We start from the raw sequence: 15,889 nt of genomic DNA, 5'->3' as shown, positions 1-15,889 counted from the left end.
GTGCTTGGCTGTATGATCAGCTTGTTCAGGAAGTTGGTGGTACTCCATGGGGGCCATGCTGCACAATTGGTACCTTCCACATTGTCAATTGACCTTGGAGTGGTTAGATGTAGTAAAACATCACTGAGGATATTCACATGGTCTTTCAAAGGCATGTGTGTTATCTTTTTTTTTGCCTGTATTTGAAATGAAATGACCTTGCCCGTGCTCCAAGGCAGTTACAAACTTCGTATTTGTGGTCCTCAGGCAATGAGCTGGAGGAAATGAACCCTACCTATGAACCATGCTGGCCATTGCTGTCTAGCTTCTGGTTAACTTCAGTGACATGTAGTTGCTGTGCTTGTGCTCCATGCAGAGATGGTCTTTATTGTTGGGAATGCATACTAGGGGAAGGTTAATATGTCAGTTTTCAGGAAAAGCAGCAGTATTTGTAACTTGGAGGTACATGAGCAAGTTTTATATGCTCAGAAGGAGGAATAGCTGCTGTAAACATAACACAAAGCAAATGTATGAGTCTTTTTCCAGGGAGATTATTAGTGTAGCTAGGTTCTCATGTATGCACAGAATCGCAGACTGATTTGGGAGTCTGAGCTGTTGGTGTGTTTTGTAGTGTGAGTAAACAGAAGGCGTGTGTGGACTGAAATACAAAGAATGCACATTGCCTCTGAATGGTTGTTCACAGTTGTGGCTCCAGTTTTTCTGTGGAAGACATGTGTAAGGGATTTGTCTGCTGAAATACAACTCAAGTTACTTGGGCAAGGCTCACTGAGGCTCAAATAAGGCTTTTGGTGAAGGTGCTGATCTATTTTAGAGAAAATATGTCTATAAAAGCAGCTGCTTAACAGCACATTCTGCAGCTAAACTGGAGGAAAAGTTCTACTGTAGTTCTCTGATTTTTGTTTTTATTTTTTTTTAAGCGTGAAATGTCAAGAGAAAGAGAGAACGAGTTGCGTTATGTATTACCAGTTCACTACAAGCATTACTGCTGTAGTAAGCACATCCTGTCACTAGATGGCAGAGATATTCCCTCTTCCCCACCCCTCACCTTCGCGATACAGTTTTAAGCTAGATGAAGTAAGGCTCAGAGTACCCAAGAACAAAACCCTCTCCCTCAGAATGCTATATCATTTTTTAGTGAAATAGTAATACAATAGAACTTGAAGGGTCAAAGAAGAGAAACTGATCATTCAGAACCTATGTAACCCGTGATTAATGATTATACAACGGGAGTCAAACAGATATGGTTTGTACAATAGGAGGTAGAGCATTTGTGGGATACTTTAAACAGCACTTCTTTAAAAAATAGCAGTTTGAAAACACTCTTTTGCTTCTCAAAAGCCTTCTTGCATGTTAAGCTATGTTAGCTTGACAAAAACGTACAATTGACATGAAGAATCCTCTTGGAGAAACTGGAGTACTGAATCCTACTGGTATTAAAGTTACTAACTCGAGTGTCTCTTTGGGAGCACAGTGTTCTTTTTATTTATTAATTTAAAACAAAAATGTCTCGGATTTAGCCTCAGTAGAAGCCTGGCCTCAGCTGGTTGTGCTCAGCCTGCATTCTTGTAACATAGTTTTCAAACTCAGTGTTTGTTTTTTGAATTAGTTTTTTTTTTTTTGTCATGTTATTAATACTGTTACTTTTGCAGTACTTGAACACTGTATAAAAGTTAACTAAGAGATGTTGATTTTAATGACTTCATTGTTATTTCACATGCATGAAGTTCATGTGGTTTGTGTTTTTGCTCTTGAATTCAAGAGTGTTTTACTGAAAATACTGTGTTTATGAAGGTAAAAATATTAAGCAAAATAAGAGCAAGAAATTATTTGATTGAGAGATTGAGATTGGAATGGAGAAATGTAAGTTGGTAAATAAGTATCTTAAATCCAGTTACAAAGAACTGAAATATGCTGCTTGGTTGCAAGTAAGAGATTAGAGAGTCTTTGAAATCCATGGGACATGTATAAATATGAAATACTCATTGCGGAATCTGTATATACTCTTCTGTAGATTTCCTGACTCATGCCAGGATTCTGATCCAGAGCTATGAATGGGATCTAGCAGTGAAGGCCTCAGTTCATTTTTGAGTAGCTGTAAATTTTTTGGGATACTTTTAAGTATCCCAAAAGATAGTTATTCTAAAACTGTATTGCATTCCTTTTTTTTAGTCTTTGGGTAGTGGCAGACTGGCCTGAAATTCCAAGATGAAAGGAAAAACTGAGAAGTGGATTGAAAAGTCTTATGATGCATACAGCAACAAGGTTATCTGTAGTCTGTATCAGCAGTAGTGTGGCCAGCAGGACCAGGACAGTGATAATCCCCCTGTGCTGGGCACTGGTGGGGCTGCACCTTGAATCCTGTGTTCAGTTCTGGGCCCCTCACTACAAGAGAGACATTGAGGTGCTGGCGTGGGGTCAGACTAGGTTGATGGAGCTGGTGAAGGGCCTGGAGCACAAGTGTGAAGAGGAACAGCTGAGGGACCTGTGGAGAGGGGGCTAGTCTGGAGAAGAGAAGGCTCAGGGTTTTTGCTCTCTACAACTACCTGAAAGGAGGATGGAGCCAGGAGGGGGCTCGTATCTGCTCTGGAGTAACAATTGATAGGACAAGAGTAAACAGCCTCATGCTGTGCCAGGGGAGGTTTAGACTGGATAGTAGGGAAAATTTCTTCCCCACAGGGTGCTCAGGCATCAGAACAGGCTGCCCAAGGCAGTGATGAAGTCACTGTCCCTGGAAGTATTTAAAATTCGTGTAGATGAGGCCCTCAGTGATGTAGTTTAGTGATGAACTTGGCAGTGCTGGGGGAATGGTTGGACTTGATGAGCTTAAAGGTCTTTTCCAGCCTGGTTGATTCTGTGATTCTAAGGTATGTGAACTAGCTTGGATCATGTAAAAAGAGTATGACTGTGTCAACACTGGTTCTGTGCTTGAGCTAATAAGCCCTTCTAAGTAGCTATCCTAATGCAAGCTTTGCTTCTATCTAAGCTTAGTCTCATATAGGCCAACATTTGCAGACGGTGTAAACACCAGACTTGGCTGTCTTTGGGAGCCAGTGCATATGCTGCTGGTTTTGGTTAGAATAATTTTTTGAAGTATACTAACATCTTCCATTTCTGAGCTTTGGACAATATGTAAAGTACAGGAGTTCTAGTCATTACTTTATTCTTGGGAGAATGCTGTCAGATCTGTTTCCTTGGTGTTTGGTCTATGGAAATTCTTGTCATTACAGGAGAGATGTGACTGTTCAGCAGTTAACATTTTTTTCGGAGTAGCTACCTCATTAGGTTAAAATGCAATTCCACAGTACTTAGAAGAAGTCATGACACAGAAGGAATGCCATGCATTGCTGGGTTGATTTGGAACGGTCTTCCCAATAAATCCTCATCTGTGTGTGACAGAGCAGTCACTGAGACAGCAGTGGGCGCTTCTTAAATAACTAGTAAATACTTGACTATTCTCAAGTATTGCAGAATTGGAAGAAATTTCATTTTGTGGTCTTGCTGCAGATTAGTTAGGATTTATTTTTGTGATAAGACTCTTCAGGGAAGATCTTTTTGTTAACCTGAGATAAATATTTTCTTAGAAGAATGACTACACGAGGCTGGAAAAATTCTCTGTCTTATATATCAGAAGTTACTGTATTCCTTCTCAGAAGGGTTTGCTATTTCCATTAGAAACTTATTACAGAATTAAATTGGGAACAAACCTCTGAGTTTCTCAGTTTAAATGCATTTGTGATTGTTTCATACCCATGTTCTTATGTGAATATTCCCATTTTTCTTACTTAGCCACTCCCCCACCTTTTTTCTCTGCTGTATTTTATAGATCAGATTTCATTTTATTTAGTTTTTATTCTGTATGTGTTTATTTTGATTTGCTGTACTGACAAGTCACACTTGTAGTCCGACTTTGAGGCTAGTTTCTCTGTTAGGGTAGATGAGAGGAATAACCTTTTTCTCTGCATGGTCCAGTGTCAGTTTTTTATGAGTTCATGATAGAAATTCATCTGCTTAACCTGGTTGATCAGCATTTTACAAAACTCTGTAAAAATGCTTCCTTTCCCTAACCTTCCCAACCGTTATGGAAGTGCTTGTCACACTGTTGGAAGTGCTCCTTAGCATTGTATTTTCTTTCATGATGACTCATCCTTCTGTGATTTACTAGGTTCTTCTACTACCAAATAATAGATTCTCTACTTACTGGAGAACTTTTTATGCCATAATTGCAAAAGCTTGCATGTTTTACCTGGAATTTCAAGCATACAGTTCTTCACATGTAACATGCTGATCTACAGTGATAGAGGTGCCCCTGCACTTTGTGTTGTCATTGTTTTACTAGCTTATTAGTCACAATACTACATTGTTGGTTTCAAGATGGAGAAGCTCTCTCAAAACTTAACTAAAACCTAACTTTCCCCTGTTTTACCTCCAAATTTTGTCTTCCTAACATACAGTTCTTTTGTAAGCTTGCACTACCTCAATTTTTTGGAAGTAGTTTATTACAGCATCTTTTTTTTTGTTGTTTTTTTAATGTCTCCACTTGCATGTTTGAGTAGTATGGTTGAGAGGTTTGTAGTGGCTGCGCATCGGGGAAACACAAGGCTACTTACTTTATAAAAGGGTTATTAGGATCTGTCATACTGTGAGTAACAAGTTCTGTAGATAATATTGTACACCCACTTACAGGTTGTTTTTTATCTCTAGGACTGATGGCAAAGGAGTAAACCAACATGGCAGCTATGGTCCCGCCTGTGAAGCTGAAATGGCTTGAACATCTAAACAGCTCCTGGATCACAGAAGACAGTGAATCTATTGCAACAAGGGAGGGAGTTTCTATCTTGTACGCTAAGTTAGTCAGCAATAAAGAAGTAGTGCCATTGCCCCAGCAGGTTCTGTGCCTCAAAGGACCTCAGTTACCAGATTTTGAGCGGGAATCACTATCTAGTGATGAACAGGACCACTACTTGGATGCCCTTCTTAGCAGCCAGCTGGCACTGGCGAAGATGGTATGCTCAGACTCTCCATTTGCTGGAGCACTTCGAAAACGTCTTCTTGTGTTGCAGCGTGTCTTCTATGCACTTTCTAATAAATATCATGATAAGGGTAAGGTGAAACAACAGCAGCATTCACCAGAGAGCAGTTCTGGATCCACAGATGTGCATTCTGTCAGTGAACGTCCAAGGTCAAGTACAGATGCACTCATAGAAATGGGAGTTCGGACTGGATTAAGCTTGTTATTTGCACTGCTAAGACAAAGTTGGATGATGCCAGCGTCAGGACCTGGCCTCAGTCTTTGCAATGATGTTATCCATACTGCAATAGAAGTTGTAAGCTCTTTGCCACCTTTATCTTTAGCAAATGAAAGCAAGATTCCACCAATGGGGTTGGACTGTTTATCACAAGTAACAACATTTCTTAAAGGAGTAACAATTCCAAACTCTGGGGCAGACACTTTAGGTCGTAGATTAGCTTCTGAATTGCTTCTTGGTTTGGCTGCCCAACGAGGTGCCTTGCGATACCTTCTTGAATGGATAGAAATGGCTTTAGGTGCTTCAGCTGTAGTAAACACCATGGAGAAAACAAAGTTGCTACAAAGTCCAGAAGGGATGATCAGCTTTGACTGCTTTATGAGCATATTAACACAGATGCGACGATCTTTGGTGGGTATACCAGCTTTGTTTTTTTTCTATGTTGAAAATGTAGTTTCATTCTTAACTTTAAATAGTTTCTCAACACTGAATGCTGGTTTGCTGAACAGCTTGCTTAAAATGTTAAAAAGGGGGTTTCTTCTGTAAAATGTTTTCTTACAGTATTTCCTGGGTTACTCACTGCCCTCACTTCCCTTCACTGCCCTCCCATTTCCTTGTAGGTAAAGATGAAACACAAACGCAGTCACTATGTTGTCACTTATGGTGTTATGCTTTAACTTCAGGAAAAGAATCAAGGATGTACTTGATCCACTTTACATATAAGTTCATAGCAAAAAAATGAGAAAATATGGAACCATTATAGGCTGAATTTGCTTAGAAATCCAAGTTTTGCAGGCTGCCTTGTTTCCTAGTCAAAGCTACTTCTGCTGCATGTTCTTGTTCTGCAGTTAGCCTGGACTTCTCCTTTATGTGTTTGAATGATCAGTAAGAGTTGAGATGTTTAGTGGTTTTGCTACTGCTCAGAAATGAATACAATCAGCAAATGAGTTGAATTGTTTGGAAGTATGGCACACTGGTTTGTATATTGAGTGCTTACTTCTAGTCTTGGATGGATATTCTTTTGAAAGCTATGAAGTTAGTGCACAGTATGCAATCAGGAGCTGTGGCAGGCTTCTGCCTTGTGCTCAGACTGAAACCAGGAATGACATTTTCCTCTGATGTAATTCTTTTCGCTCAGGCTTATGTTGGCCAATAAACATAAATAGAAAAACCTAAAAAATATAAAGAATAGGGACCATGAGAAGAGCATGGCAGCGGCAGGATCTGAAGTGGATTGAAAGTCCTTATGGGCAATTTTATTTGGTGTTGGTTCTGGACTAGGTATACATTTAGACACTAAAACATGGAAATTACGTAAACACAAAAATGATTATTAGTCATTTTTCAATAATAATCTCTTTAAATACAAATGATGTGCACTGCAGAAAAATGTTTAGGAGAAATTAAACTCAGGTATTTTCACAGAAATGACTAAATAAGAATGTTTAACTAGCACTGGTGACATTTTTGTTATCCCAGAGTATATGCAGATATTGCAGCTCAGGGGAGAAAGGTAGTGTACTTATGCTTATAGGAAAAGCTTTAATTTTGCACAGCTATCGGAACAAATCCCTGATGTATTTTCTACAGGTGCACAGTTGCTGTATCCAGTTTTTTTTATCATAATAACAACATTTAAAAATTGTAGGGATCCTCTGCTGATCGAAGTCAATGGAGAGAGCCAACTAGGACATCTGATGGCTTATGTTCCCTTTACGAGGCTGCACTGTGTTTGTTTGAAGAGGTATGTCTTGAAATGAACCCTGACTTCAGGTAACTGTAGTTACACCTCTGATTGGTGTGTGCGTGTGGGTATGGTCTAGTCTCTGCTGAGTTATTCTGGAGTAGAAGAGGAGGACAAAAAATGGTGAATAATTAAGATGTAGAGAAACAAAGTAGTTTGGGCAACCTAATGATATGGTGATGAACGATTTATGCTTTAGGCAAAGAATCATTGAGGGGAAATTAAAGTTGCATTAAACATTGTGACTATATGGAAAGAAATGAAAATGCTGCTATGTAATAAATCTCTTTTTTAATAGGTTTGTCGAATGGCATCAGACTATTCAAGGACATGTGCCAGCCCTGACAGCATTCAAACAGGGGATGCTCCCATTGTATCTGAGACCTGCGAAGTATATGTTTGGGGTAGCAACAGCAGTCATCAACTGGTAGAAGGAACTCAAGAGAAAATACTTCAGCCCAAGCTTGCTCCAAGTTTTTCTGATGCACAGACAGTGAGTGACACCTATAGTGGTATACTATGTAACATTTAACAGCTTCATAGTTGTAGCATAAAATTGGAAACTAGTTACTTTATTTCTGAGTGTCAAGTTGTAATGAAGGTATAATACTCTGCACTCATCACACAAGTTATTTTATTGAAAGAATCTCATTATTTTTATTGATGGCTGGAAAAACCACTCTGTTTTGTTTTTATCAATATCGTATAAAAAGAACAATTGAATTACCTTAACTTGCTATGAAAAGCATTTGCAGAGACAAATTTGTTTGCCTCTATTTTTTGTGGGTTTTTTTTTTGGCTAACTGCTGGCACAGCAACCTTAATTAGCTTTCTGAAAATCCAAATACAGGGTGCTCTTTCTGCTCGCAGTCACACATTCTGCAGTTGCAACTGAGTGCTTTTAGTGATGCGTGGCACAGAATATAACAGTTTGCTTTTCTGTTGCTATCCTGGCTTTGCAGTGTTGACTTAAGTAAAAGCATTTTTTTGGCCCCAGACAATTTAGGTGCATACTCTGAAATTGTTTCTGTTGATGTTACTGTCTATGTTATATGGCAGTGGACTGTGGGCATCATAAAGTATGTTTATGTATTCAGAAAACTTTGTTAACACAACCCCCTAATATACAAGGGTGGAATGAGCCATCTCAGTGGGTTACACTTTAAATACTACTGCATACACTCATGCAACAAATTCATGTCATTTCCCATGGGGATAAAGAATTTTTTCTTTAACCTTCATCAGCAATCTTGTAGGATTTGTCTGTATGAAGAAGGTAATTCCCAGTAAATAGGGCTGTCACAGTGCAGCCTAGTGCCTCCTTCAGGCCAGTTTGTGATGTGGGTATGCAGTGTATTTATGCTTCAGATTTGAACCTGCTTTGCACTTACAGTGCATTGAGTCCTATGGCAGGTTATTGCAGGATTAGTTGGCTTGCTGTTAGGTCATTCTCCAGCTCTGTGCTGACTTTCCAGTAGAGACAGTTCTTACCTTCAGAAAAACTTTTGGTTTTATTTCTTGGTGTTTATGTAATTAAAATAGATAGTCTCAAAAACAGTAGTGGATTTAGGTAATCTTACCACTTGAGCCTGGTTAGAATTAAGCAAAACCTGCAGTGCTTTATGAAGCTGTCGCTTTGTCCTTTTAATCTTAAGAAGTTAAGGTATCTTCAAAGATTGTCTATCTCCATCCATGCAACTTGGAGATCTGAAGGCAACTTGAGTTCTGTAGTCTTTAGAAGAAATACAAATCAACCAGATTCTTTTCTTGAAGAAAAGACTGTAAATACTGATTAGATTTACTCATATTTTTCAAGAGGTTCAATTTTGCTTCTTGCTGAGGACTGAATTTGCCTTAATTTTTACATTATGTTATATGAAAGGGTTATGTGAAGCAGCCTGTCATTCTGTTTAAAAATCCAGATTTCTGGATCCATATGAGAATTCTACATTTATCTAATCTTTCTTTTTTACTTCTTTAACCTTTCTGTTTATAGATTGAAGCTGGACAATATTGTACCTTTGTTATTTCTACGGATGGTTCTGTTAGAGCCTGTGGTAAAGGCAGTTATGGGAGACTGGGACTGGGTGACTCCAATAATCAGTCGACATTGAAAAAATTGACTTTTGAGCCTCATAGGTCTATTAAAAAAGTGTCATCTTCCAAAGGATCAGATGGTCACACTTTAGCGTTTACCACAGAAGGGGAAGTCTTCAGCTGGGGTGATGGTGACTATGGAAAACTGGGACATGGAAATAGTTCAACTCAGAAATATCCCAAACTTATTCAGGGTCCTCTGCAAGGAAAGGTATGTTTTAAATAGTAGAGCGCCTGGCTTTATTGTGTTCGTTGTGATGTTGTGTCAAAGTTGAAACATATGAAATGTTAAGTAAAAGTTCTGTGTTGTTTCTAACTCCTCTTTGAAGCTGGGTCTGCTTTCAGCAGTGCACTAAAACAGTTGCCTTTAGGCATGTGGTTTGGACAATGGCATTGTCACTTAACCTTCTCATAGTCTTAAGAGTAAAACTGGCTCACGTGCTTTTGCTGAACTGTAGTGACATGCCAGGAGAGGCTGCTTTTGTTAGTTGTAACTTTAGGACTTTTCATATTCAACTTTACAGCATCTTAATTTGAGAAGTGGCTTTGTATTATTCTGCAAGGCCTTCTCTTCCATATCTGTCTGCTTTGGTCAGTGTTCTAAACATTTGCTGATACTTCGTTTTGCTGCAGTAAGATTAGGATAGCATTCTGTTAAGTTTCCTTGATAAATAAATTGTGACCAGTTTTATATATAACCTTGTTTCTTTGTGTACTGATTTCACTTAGCAAATACTAAATGGAAAAGATTGCAGAAATTAATTTGCGTGTGTACTTGTTCCACATGAGCAAATAAGTAGATTTTACATAGCCTGCTTTTAAAACTCGACTTTCGTAAGTATTCAGACTTGCTCTTCAATTTCTGTCAAAACTTCCTTTTCATTTTTGGATGTCATGTAGGTTGTTGTGTGTGTGTCAGCTGGGTACAGACATAGCGCTGCTGTTACAGAAGATGGAGAGCTGTATACATGGGGAGAAGGAGACTTTGGAAGACTAGGTAATTTTTAAGTTTCATGGGATGCTTTTGAAGGAATTCCTGTGTCTGGTAATGACAGTGCACATGTATTTGCCTTGTTCTTTTATAGAAAGAAAATTCTCTTCTAAATGCACATTTGTACACAGGTGCATATAGGTGACTGTATTAAAACTAGTGCAGGTACTCTTAAAATACTTGAATGCAGTTAATATTACAAAGATTCTACTTTACTAGATTTTTATTTGTGGCACAAATTGCCTTCATTCATAAGACTGTATGTGATTGCTACTCCCATCTGAATGTAAAGAGTAGGCAATGCACTGGCATGCTAGATAAACATGATCTAGTGATGGTAGGATGGTTCTTGGAACAGTCATGAATAACTGGCTAATAATATCAAGGATCTGATTCTACTGTGATATTCGTAAGGATACTTGACATTAAGATCCAGAAAGGCTTTATGTCCTTTTAATATGTCTAAAAAGTTACATTTAACTAAAACAAAACCCACAGTATTTCTGTTGGCTTAAAGTTCACTTGTCCATTTCACCATCTTTGCTGTACAGCTGGTATGCCTATTACAAGCCTACCCTTCTCCGGCAGGTTCAGTTGAACCAACAGATCTTGCATGGAAAATTGTCTCAAGTTGGACTTTAGTTCCTTCCTGCTGTCAGTTCCTTTTTGCTGTCTTTGCTTTGAATGTCATGATTGCCAAGTAGAGGGAGGGGTAAAAGCAGGTAATGGACAGGGGCAGAAGATGTGGATGATGTTCTACATCTTTTCAAGGTAACGAGTAGAAAGAAGTGGTGAGGCTTTCCCTGCTGTTAAGAACAGAACACTGGGTTAGAAGTTTAACCTACAGTTTGGGGGGGAATTGTGGAAACTTGCTCACTGAGTTTTAGGTTAATGGAGGGTTTTCATGTGCTTTGGGGAGTTTGCAGTTTTCAGTGCTGAGTTTCAGTGCACTGCTAACAAGTAGCATTTAATTAGGTTATAGTAATTTGTTCACATTTAATCTGTTATGAATACCATGTAGTAATTATTTTCCCTGTGTTCCCCAATTTTTCTTCTGTATCTGCAGAACATGTAACTCATGGTTATTAAGAAATAGATGATGCTGTAATGAATTGGGCTTCTACAGAAGGGACCAGTTAGAATTGTGACCAACTAGTTTGCTGGTTTTATTTGTCTGTGCTTGTATTGACTGTAGTGAGAGTGTCCCATGCTGTTCAGTCTGTCTGCTGCCCAGTATTAGGCGGTATAGCTGCCTGATCAGTTAGTATTAAAAGCAATTTTACTAGTAATTCTTTTTATTTCTTTTAAACTAGGCAGAAAATAGTTCTATTGTTTTAGTGGCAGGAAGGTATGAATAAGTGTTCTGGACTATGCCTTACAATAATGAAATGTTTGTTAAACTGACTGTGAATGTCTTCTAAACCTTACTACAGATCTTTGCAGAGAGTAGACAGAAATTGTTATTTGTGGCTATTATAATGTGTGTGGGTTTTGCAAATCTTACTGAAATTCAAACCCATAAATAGAGTTTAAATCCTCACAGAAAATATCTTTCTTTTCTCCTCAGGTCATGGTGACAGCAACAGCCGCAACATTCCGACTTTAGTAAAAGATATTAGCAATGTAGGAGAGGTTTCCTGTGGCAGTTCACACACAATAGCTCTCTCCAAAGATGGGAGAACAGTATGGTCATTTGGAGGAGGAGACAATGGTAGGAAAACCTAACATTTTGGTAGTAATTTTTGTCTTATTCCATCTACCTCCTTGCAGTTTGTTTTTGTCTTTTTTGATCATTTGTTAGCTGTTCAAGGAAAGGTAAAAGCAAAGTAAAATCTAAATACAGTTTATCTGCAAGAGTATAGACTCCAAAAAGGATTATCAGGAGGAAGAGGGTTTTCACAGAGCAGAAAGCTCAATGAATGCATAAACAGTTCTGGGAAAAGTGATTTCTTTTTTTTTTTTTTTTTTCAAATAAACTCATTTAATACAGCAGTAACTTTATTTATGCACTAGAAACAGTTGCATTTAAATTGCCTCTTGAAGAGATATCTCCCATCTCAGAAATGAAGGGTTTCTAACCTTCATTGCCTGTAGCTGCTTTGTCAAACACAGGATCATTAATTTTCTGTTATTGCTTTATTTAGCTAAATTTGGTGATGCTGCTAGAAGAAAAATTACAACTCAGATTAAAATTGCTATATTATTGCTCCCTAGTCTAGTGTGAGAAGAGAAGAGAATGCAGACTACAGAAATTTCATCATGAAGTTGGTGGTTAATGAGATTGGTAGGAATTTGAATTTCCTTCGAAAGCTGGCTCTGACATGCACAGATAGAATTGTTCCCATTTCTCTGTCCCTTCTTTCTCTAATTTCAGTTGAAAACAGAGATCTTAGCAGGACAGGCATCTTAACCTTCACAGAGCATTGGAGTTTGCTCTTCTGTTTCAGTAAAGTTCAATCAATTTGTCTTTTGGATATTATTAATGTGCTACTAAAATACTGTTATGGAATCATGAGGCTTGCGGTTCCTTTATAGGAAAGCTAAACCAACAAGAAATAAAGCATAACCTTTGTAGGAATTATTGGTCATTGTAATAGATTTCACATTTGATTTGGTGTTTGTCCTTCCTTTTGGAGCTTGTTTTTCTGTCTGTACGCTGACATGGTCTAGTGGCAGTCCTTCCTTTTCAGGTCATTGATTGAAAATAGTGAAGTTGTGGAGGTGAATAGCTGTTTTCAGAGAAACTTAAAGGAGGAATAAGGAAATTACAATGTTAATGGTTACACAAATGCACACAGCTATTGGGGAAAAAAAATCCAGAAAATCTGGGGTTTTTTTTCAAGCCACTTTATAAATTAATCTTTTTTGCCAAATATGAAAAGATTTAGTGCTCTGGAATGCTTTAGTAATTAACCAGCAGGTGATGAATATTGCAGATATATGGAATTAATATTTCAAAATTTAAGTAACTATAATAAATATATGTTTCAATAAGTCTGTAATTCCTGCAATTACAATATATGAGGTTTTATAAAAATTATAGTATGTTTTGATTTTAAAAATACATTAGGATGTTTTTGGAAATCCAGAAAGAATCTTCGTGGGTACCTGTAATCGTCATAATTTATGTACTGAAAATCCCTTCCACTTGTGTGTCCTCCTTTTTGTAGGCAAACTTGGTCATGGTGACACAAATAGAGTATATAAACCTAAAGTGATAGAAGCCTTGCAAGGAATGTTTATTCGAAAAGTTTGTGCTGGAAGCCAGTCTTCACTTGCCTTGACGTCAACAGGGCAGGTAGGCAAACCCAAGTTTTCACTCCAGTGATGAGAGCTGGGGGAGATGGTGTGGGTTTATTATTTTGAATGCCAAGAAAGTATCAAGCTAGTACTTAAATTATCAGTAAAGTTCTGGTTTAGATAATGACTGAAGTACTGAGATGCCAATGTGCTGGAGTAGTTCAAAATGTGCTGAAGTATGTGAAAGTACCGTGCTCAAGAGCCTTGCTTAGCCACAGAAAATGAAGTATTTTTAGGTTAATAAATGTAGCTGGTGCAAAATCAAATTGAATTCAGGAACCCAAGTGGGTTCTAGAAGTAAAGAGCAGTGAAATGCTTGTAAATTTTAAGGCATTAACCAGACTGAGTGGTGAAGTGATCTAATATTTTTTTTTAATGCGTGTGTACTTCAGAATACAGGTGTTAACTGAAAGTTCTGTTTCAAATCTGAAAAATCATAGAATAGTTAGGGTTGGAAAGGACCTTAGGATCATCTACTTCCAACCCCCCTGCTGTGGGCAGGGACACCTCAAACTAAACCATGCCACCCAAGGCTCTGTCCAACCTGGCCTTGAACACTGCCAGGGATGGAGCATTCACAACTTCCCTGGGCAACCCATTCCAGTGCCTCACCACCCTAACAGGAAAGAACTTGTTCCTTATATCCAATCTAAACTTCCCCTGTTTAAGTTTTAACCTGTTACCCCTTGTCCTGTCACTACAGTCCCTAATGAAGAGTCCCTCCCCAGCATCCCTATAGGCCCCCTTCAGACACTGGAAGGCTGCTATGAGGTCTCCACGCAGCCTTCTCTTCTCCAGGCTGAACAGCCCCAAATCTCTAGAGAGCTTGGAGATAAATGTTTAGGTGTAAATGAGGGCTCTTACTGGCATTATGTCTATACATGTGATACAACAAGCATTTCTGTACAGGTGGCTCACCGTCACCCCCCTGTGATTCAAAGGCAATGAGGTTTTAAAGTATGGATTAAGAATGTTGGTATTTACTGTAGCAGTTTCTTTTCTTGCAACAGCCTCCTTATTGATGGGCTCTTTGGCCAGTGATCTGAGTGGGTAGGGGGAAGAAATAGGGATTATATGAAATATATGTTAGATACATCAAAGTACTGTGCGCGTTTTGTTGAGAGCTCAATTGCAAATCTTGTGCAAATGGTTATCTGGTGTTTTGTTTGTTCATGGTCACCAGTAATACAGACTTGACCTGCTGCTATTCTGTGGTGTGTTTGCTCTAGGTTTATGCATGGGGCTGTGGTGCGTGCCTTGGCTGTGGCTCCTCAGAGGCAACTGCTCTCCGACCCAAGCTTATTGAAGAACTGGCTGCTACAAGAATAGTTGATATATCAATTGGTGACAGTCACTGTTTGGCACTTTCGCATGGTAAAAAGAATAAGATGTTAAAATACATATCTTCCTCTTGATCAAAAGCAATTGTATCTGTATTTTCTAACTTCTTTATTTTTTTAGATAATGAAGTTTATGCTTGGGGTAACAATTCAATGGGACAGTGTGGTCAGGGGAACTCTACTGGTCCGATTACTAAACCGAAGAAAGTAAGTGGGTTAGATGGAGTTGCAATTCAACAGATTTCAGCAGGAACATCCCATAGCCTTGCCTGGACAGCTTTGCCAAGGGACAGGTAACAATGGTGTTTGGGGACAAATGTTTGTACAAGTCCACTTTGGGATACTTTTAACTCTTTACAGAAGGTGCTCGCCATGTCCTGTATTTTCAGTGTTCTGCTTGTTGTGTTTTGGACTGGAGAGTCCCCTCTCGCTCCTCTTTTCCCCCTTCCCTGCATTTTAAATTGTTACAGATGACAAGCGAAAACAGAACAGCGCCAAGGTGTTAGTTCTTCCTTTATGAAGATTTTGTTAGACAAAAATTACCTCTCTGTAGTAAAAGTTGACAAAGTTAGGCAGTGGGAGGAAAAACAAGTTGGGATTTTTTAGTTTTGCTTCTGACAGGTCAGTACTATTTTATGGCTTAGGCAGTTTCCTTTAGGGTATCAAGGAGCAGACTAAGCAGAACACTTTGGGAAATGGAGAAGTTTGTTTAAATCCACATAGTAATTTATCTAATCTTAAATGTCTGAATGATGGTTATGTGTTAACCTAAACTAAAAACCTGTACCGAAATGAATAGCTTGGTAATATTAATAACTGAAATAATACTTTGTTAAACCAAAGACATGAGCAAGTGATTAAGGTGAACTGCTAAACTTCAGATTTATATATGGCTTAACACAAAGGATTAGAAAAAGTTAGTATTTGGAAGATAATTCAGGAAGAATTTCAAGTGCCACTTTTTAAAGGGAGCTAATTTACAAAATATCAGTTAAGAAGATAGTGGACGCAAATACAGCGCTGTATCAAAGTCTCTTTTTTTCTTAGCATTTGTACTAAAAGCAGCTTTGTGAGTACTGGTCAGCTTCTGCACAAATTAGGTTAAATACATATGGCATTATATTTATGACCTTGTGGTTTTGTTCATAAATGAAGGGTGTTTGATTTATAA

The 15,889-nt window shown here is 38.4% G+C and overlaps 1 protein-coding gene across 11 annotated transcripts in view; it reads left to right on the top strand.

Moving 5' to 3' along the window:
* The window catches only part of HERC1 (HECT and RLD domain containing E3 ubiquitin protein ligase family member 1), a 114,772-nt gene that overhangs the window by 33,520 nt on the left and 65,363 nt on the right, over nucleotides 1-15,889 (top strand). For 10 of the 11 annotated variants that reach the window (XM_061447228.1, XM_061447229.1, XM_061447230.1 and 7 more), the window contains exons 2-10: nucleotides 4,702-5,657; nucleotides 6,895-6,990; nucleotides 7,289-7,483; nucleotides 8,987-9,298; nucleotides 9,988-10,084; nucleotides 11,646-11,789; nucleotides 13,249-13,376; nucleotides 14,608-14,752; nucleotides 14,840-15,011. In XM_061447228.1, coding sequence (XP_061303212.1) covers nucleotides 4,728-5,657; nucleotides 6,895-6,990; nucleotides 7,289-7,483; nucleotides 8,987-9,298; nucleotides 9,988-10,084; nucleotides 11,646-11,789; nucleotides 13,249-13,376; nucleotides 14,608-14,752; nucleotides 14,840-15,011 — 2,219 coding nt within the window. In that variant the 5' untranslated portion in view covers nucleotides 4,702-4,727. Of the gene's footprint in view, nucleotides 1-2,211; nucleotides 2,226-4,701; nucleotides 5,658-6,894; nucleotides 6,991-7,288; nucleotides 7,484-8,986; nucleotides 9,299-9,987; nucleotides 10,085-11,645; nucleotides 11,790-13,248; nucleotides 13,377-14,607; nucleotides 14,753-14,839; nucleotides 15,012-15,889 lie in introns of those variants that run through there. The other variant, XM_061447238.1, reaches the window with a different exon arrangement.

Source organism: Pezoporus flaviventris, unplaced genomic scaffold (genome assembly GCF_033815535.1).
Source record: "Pezoporus flaviventris isolate CSIRO_AGI_PZ_B2104156 unplaced genomic scaffold, CSIRO_AGI_Pfla_v1 ptg000006l, whole genome shotgun sequence".
In the NCBI taxonomy this organism is placed as follows: domain Eukaryota; kingdom Metazoa; phylum Chordata; class Aves; order Psittaciformes; family Psittacidae; genus Pezoporus; species Pezoporus flaviventris.
Note: the sequence above shows the minus strand (reverse complement) of the source record. Positions and strands in the feature narration are given on the sequence as shown.